This window comes from Danio rerio, chromosome 7 (assembly GCF_052040795.2).
Source record: "Danio rerio strain M-AB ecotype USA chromosome 7, GRCz13ab, whole genome shotgun sequence".
In the NCBI taxonomy this organism is placed as follows: domain Eukaryota; kingdom Metazoa; phylum Chordata; class Actinopteri; order Cypriniformes; family Danionidae; genus Danio; species Danio rerio.
This window is the reverse complement of record NC_141027.1, coordinates 69,356,501-69,362,500: the sequence shown is the minus strand read 5'-3', so window position 1 is coordinate 69,362,500 and position 6,000 is coordinate 69,356,501. Positions and strand designations below refer to the sequence as shown.

General features: G+C 34.6%; 1 protein-coding gene and 1 long non-coding RNA gene across 4 annotated transcripts in view; one reads left to right on the top strand and one right to left on the bottom strand.

Moving 5' to 3' along the window:
* Positions 1 to 3,720, top strand: part of LOC147836197 (uncharacterized) — a 4,507-nt gene extending 787 nt beyond the window's left edge. The window contains exons 1-3 of the long non-coding RNA XR_015496429.1: positions 1 to 535; positions 1,419 to 3,623; positions 3,669 to 3,720. The exon at positions 1 to 535 is cut by the window's left edge and continues 787 nt beyond it. This is a non-coding gene — a long non-coding RNA (uncharacterized LOC147836197). The remainder of the gene's footprint in view (positions 536 to 1,418; positions 3,624 to 3,668) is intronic.
* The window catches only part of gramd2aa (GRAM domain containing 2Aa), a 77,206-nt gene that overhangs the window by 572 nt on the left and 70,634 nt on the right, over positions 1 to 6,000 (bottom strand). For 2 of the 3 annotated variants that reach the window (XM_087262116.1, XM_087262118.1), the window contains exons 11-12: positions 4,490 to 4,597; positions 1 to 17 (exon numbers count right to left, since the gene is read on the bottom strand). The exon at positions 1 to 17 is cut by the window's left edge and continues 572 nt beyond it. In XM_087262116.1, coding sequence (XP_087118242.1) covers positions 14 to 17; positions 4,490 to 4,597 — 112 coding nt within the window. In that variant the 3' untranslated portion in view covers positions 1 to 13. Of the gene's footprint in view, positions 18 to 4,407; positions 4,598 to 6,000 lie in introns of those variants that run through there. The other variant, XM_087262117.1, reaches the window with a different exon arrangement.

Genomic DNA, 6,000 nt, shown 5'->3' with positions numbered 1-6,000 from the left:
TGACCATCAGTAGTTACCTATGTGGACAGACAGAAAGACAGAGTCAATCAATGAGCTGTGAGCAAAATACACAAATCAAGCACAGACACTTCATTCATTTGTTTTCTTTTTGGCTTTGTCCCTTTATTAAAGTTTTTCTCAGACGCTTTGGTGCATTTCTCACAACACTATTTACATTTGCACAACAGTTAATGCAACCTGCAAAACAATTAGTGCAAACTGCAAAACCTAGCTGATAACCTGCAAAAGCCAGTCACTTGCTCTAAATAGATAGTTCATTCCTCAAAAGCAAGTATTAATGTCAATCAAAGTGTCAGTGTCATCAAAATGAAAAGTCCTGTCACCATTGTTTATGAACAAGATAGTCAAATGGCTTAGTCATGTTTTCATTATGACACTTTACTCCGTACATTTTTTCAATGCAAAAAAAAGTCAGATTTTGGTGACACTTGCTAAAAATGCTCAAGACAGCACTATATACTATTTGCACAGCCATTTGAACACTACAGTAAAGTTAGACATCACTGCATTTACAGTTTTTGAAACTCCACATTTTCAAAACAGTTAACACACAGGCCTAAACAGCGGCACTCATGGTCAAAATGACACATTTTGCTCGCAAAAGACACATATCGTGTCAAAACATTTAACATATGCAACAAAAGCTAGTTTTACTACTAGCAAACAAGTATATGAGCTCTTTCAATTAATCATTACACAATGGACAACAAAATACAAAATACAGAAATCAAAATGCACCACCATTGCTTGCCATTGTAGCTTATAGCCAATGGCATTTGTTGTCTCTATTTGGGCTGTCAAATTCGCCTTTTTGCAAAGAATTGGATCAAGAATAAGATGTGCTTTGATTGAATATATATTGAATTCATGACATTTTTCAAACTGTGTCTGAAAACTGAAATACTGTATATAAAAAAACAGACAAAAGTTATAAAATACTGTAAATATTAGAGAAAACACATGTAAACTAATATACAGTCAAAACTATTGGGAGTATAGGACATAGCCATATTGACCTCCTCCATCAATGCTGGCACAGAACAACACAGACCTTCCATCGTTTTTATAAGGTTTGCAGACTGATTGCTAATTGAAGATTTGTGTGAAGGAGTGTCAAACCAGTGCTTCAGTGATTTCATACTGATGTTGGTAGTTTTTAATAGTTAGGAATAGATGGTTTCTGTTTGGTTACCAAAACTAAAACAATGGAGTTTGGACTGCTTGAATGACATCTGTGTTAACTGTTTGGAAAAATGGTGGGGAAAATGTGTCAACCCAATGAGAAAGGGTTTACACATTTGCAAGACCTGTCCTCTGTTCTGCTGGGATAGTGATAATGATAATGAAGAGGAACCTAGTTTCTTTAACCAGGTCAAAGCAAACTAGAAAAACTGTAGTGAGGTATCTGAGTACAAAACACTGAATATATATTTTTCACATTATTACTGCATTTGCTCTTTATAATTCTAATTTATTCACAGCATTGTGCAAAAGAATAAACACACCCTTATTTACAACAAGCATAAGCTTCCTTTGGGTAGAGCTGTGCACAACTGAAGACAATATTGCAGTACAAATTGGAACTGAACCTACAACACACAGGTCTGTAAATCATTCATCGAATTGTTCAAATTTTAAGACATTTTAGGAAAATAAAGATTTAAATTTTTTTTTATAAAATTAGCTAGACATATTTTGACAACTAGTTCAACATTTTTGTATGTAATGACTCAAGTAATGAAACAAGGACTATTAGTTTTATATGGCATGACTATTCAGCATTTACAAGTTTAGTTAATTTTGACTGACATGACATAAGCAAATGATAATGTTATAAACAGCAGAGAGTTGTATGAAAGCAGTTGATGCATGTCCAAAAGCATTTGCAATGTGTTGGAAGGAATGAGAAACTGCTACTATGATGTGCACAAATGACTAATTGTTTTGAGAAATGCATTAAGTGTTGTGCAAATGTAAATAGTGTTGTGAGAAATGCACCAAAGCGACTGAGAAAAACTGTAATCCAGGGTTGCCACAGTGGAGTGAACCACCAACTTATCCAGCATGTTTTTATGCAGCGGATGCCCTTCCAGCCACAATCCATCTCTGGGAAACATCCACACACTCATACACTATGGACAATTTAGCTTACCCAATTCACCTGTACCACATGTCTTTGGACTGTGGGGGAAACCGGAGCACCCAGAAGAAACCCACGCGAATGCAGGGAGAACATGCAAACTCCACACAGAAACAACAACTGACCCAGCCGAGGTTCGAACCAGCGACCTTCTTGCTGTGAGGCGACAGCACTACCTACTGCGCCACTGCATCGCTTTAATCGCAAATACTTGATTAAAACAATTCTACAATAAATGCATGGATCCTGCTTTTTAAGTTTATATTATATATATAAACAACAAAAGTATACTACCTGACAAAACTCTTGTCACCTATCCAAGTTTTAGGTACAGCAAGTAAAGAGAAATAGCTTATATGAAAGGCAAAGGCCTCTAGATTACGCTTATTTTACCAAAATAAAATATGATCATGTATTGATTTTTAATTATCGGTCTGACTTTGCTTAGACAAAAATCTTATCACTTAACAGAAATAATGAACAGTATAGAATATAAAGTCATGGTGCTGTGGGAAAAGAACTGATATTGTGTATGACTCCCATGAGCTTAGAGGACTGCATCCATACATCTCTGCAATGACCTAAATAACTTAATAAACTAATCTGGAATGGCAAAGAAAGCATTCTTGCAAGACTTCCAGAGTTCATCAAGATTCTTTGGATTCATCTTCAATGCCTCCTTCATCTTACCCCAGACACGCTCAATAATGTGCATATCTTTTGACTGGGCTGGCCAATCCTGGAGCACCTTGACCTTTTTGGCTTTCAGGAACTCTAATGAGGATGCAAAGTACAGATCTGGCTTGAACTTATGCGCGTTTTTTCCTACACTTCCACGCAATTCGTTATGCATGGCCTTGCAAGCTCCTGCAGTGGCTTTTTTCAGATTTTTTTAAACATTGCTGCACTGCATGCAATGGCCACCAGGTGGCGCAGGGAACAACAATCTGGGGTGCATTTCCCAAGCTCGTTGACTAACCATGGTCGCAGTTCAGTTGTTACATGGTTCACCAATGTGCTGTGTCCCGAAACCATATTTCAATAAATAAATAAACAAATAAATAAATAAAAAGAAAATCGCGATCGCACTGTATTAGGAGCGCTATCCTGCTGAAGAATTTGCCCTCTCCTGTGGTTTGTAATGTAACAGGCAGCACAAATGTCTTGATACCTCAGGTTGTTGATGTTGCCATCCACTCTGCAGATCTCTCGCACGCCCCCATACTGAATGTAACCCCAAACCATGATTTTTCCTTCACCAAACTTGACTGATTTCTATGAGAATCTTGGGTCCATGTGGGTTCCAATAGGTCTTCTGCAGTATTTGTGATAATTGGGATGCAGTTCAACAGATGATTCTGAAAAATTGACCGTCTGCCACTTTTCCATATGAACTTGAAGTCGTTATTATTTGTTGCTCTTAAAACTGGGATCTACGACAAGACTTTTTTCAGATAGTGTAGTAGATTTTTAATGCTCAAGTAAACGTTTAAAAACGTGCTTCAAGTACTACATGTCTTTGGACTTGTGGGGGAAACCGGAGCACCCGAAGGAAACCCGCGCGATATATATATATATATATGAGATATACATTATTAACTTTGATATTTTGTTTGGGAAACATTTTATTCACAAATCAAAATGTTCTTAAATTTATTTATAGTTGAAATTGATGTATTTGTTATGTCTTTTAGATTGGTTAAAAACGAAAAAATGTGAAAGATTTTTGCTATTATTATTTTGAAAATGCCACAGATACACAAGTCTATTTATTATTTTATACTCATTATTTTCTTTTATATATATTATATACTTTAATCGCTGTGTTAAAGTACTATCATTATTGCTACTATGTTTATCAATTGCCAGTAGGTTCGGTTTCAGTAAGCTTGTTACTTGAATTAATAAAAAAAACTATGTTATTAATATTGTAAGTGTGTCAATTATGCTTTAAAATTGTGTCATTCAGCCACCATTTATTAGATAAAGATGTGCTGGTATCGATAGTTGGTCTTGAATACTATTTAAAGGGCCGTGCATTTATTTAAGACACTGAAAAAAAATGTGTGTAGTCAGATGATATTACAGATTCATGGAACCTTGGGCTAAAAATATTAGGGAGGTTGAGGGTTGGGTTTACATCCCGCATATAAGACTTTGCAGAGTGGGATGTCTGGAAACATTCAGATAGCGTACAGAAACCTTAAAAGTGAACTTAGGTACAGTGGTGAAGTGAAAGCAAGCACTGTGTGTGTGTGTGTGTGTGTGTGTGTGTGTGTGTGTGTGTGTGTGTGTGTGTGTGTATGTGGTGGGGCGGTGTGGAATTACCTCTCTCTGAGAGTCAGTGCAGGGTTGTTGCTGAGGAAGGAGAGCTGCTGCTCCAGGCTGCAGACACGAAAGGCCAGGTAACATGACGACAGGATGAGCAGGATAATGCTGTGTGAGGCAGAAGCACACGGCCATGAACAGGCAGTTTTTCAGATGGAAACAGAACACTGCAACATGTGACTCACTCATGCTAATCAGAGAGATGAGATCATGCTGAGCCTTGTCCATGTTTATTTGGACTCTAGATGGCGGTGTTGTGCGCTGAAATATTTCTGACATTAATCTTTTACAGAAAGATATCTTGTAAATGTTGTTAGGGCTACCGCCAGTTTTTTTTTTTTTTTTTCATGCGTGCATATGCATTTATTAATTTTAATTCAACTTAGTGCCTGATTTATCAGAGGCCGCCACAGTGGAATTATCCACCAATTACTGTTCTATGCAGCGGATTCCCTTCCTGCATACATGTTATTATATATTGTATTATAGTTATATACACATATGTATGTTTTTCTCTTACATTATATTATTTAATTATAATTATATATTATTTAGCAATTGTTTGAAGAATGTATATAAATTAAATCTCCAAATAATAGTTCAAAACAATAAGAATATATGAATATAAGAACATATAATATAAATAAGAAGATATATAATATTTCCTATACTTATTTCATTTATTTATGAATGTGTTTGTTTATTTTTTAGGCATATAATGATTAGTTTTCATGTTGTATTTTTATTAATGAATATTGTTTTTAAATTAAATACTTTTATATATTGTTTTAAAATTTTTATACAAGATAAACACACAACTGAAAATTATTTCATTATAATGTATATCTTTAATAATATGTTTATTCAAAAATAATGAAAAGGAAGAATTCTTTCTTTCTTTATTCATATATATATATATATATATATATATATATATATATATATATATATATATATATATATATATATATATATATATATGAATAATACTGTGTTATATTTGCACTTGTTATTATTATTATACTGTATTAAACATATTCATATAATCTTTAATATACATTTTATACACTTTTAAAGTTGTCTTTTTAAACATTTTATACAGTATAGAAATGCTAATGTATTGTTTTATTAATAAAGCTTGTTCTGGTGGGGATTTTTCCTGTTGTAACATCCTTTTTTAATCAGACCGAACAAACCCAGCACTGCATTAGCAACAGCACAGTTAACATGCGTGAGAGTTTACATGTCTAGTGAGTTTATCCCTGCTGCTCTACTTAAATCTACATCAATCTGGCTGTGTGGCGATGGGAACAGATTACTGCAGCAGGTGGACTGGCAAGCAAACACAAGGTTTTAGTTTTTTTTACTGCATTAAATCTCTTGATTTGATCTATTTATAAAGCTTAGAAAAAAAGTTCTTACTTGCTTACTTCCTGAAGCACAGTTATATGCATCTACAGTTGAAGTCAGAATTATTAGTCCCCCTGTACATTTATTCCCCCAATTTCGGT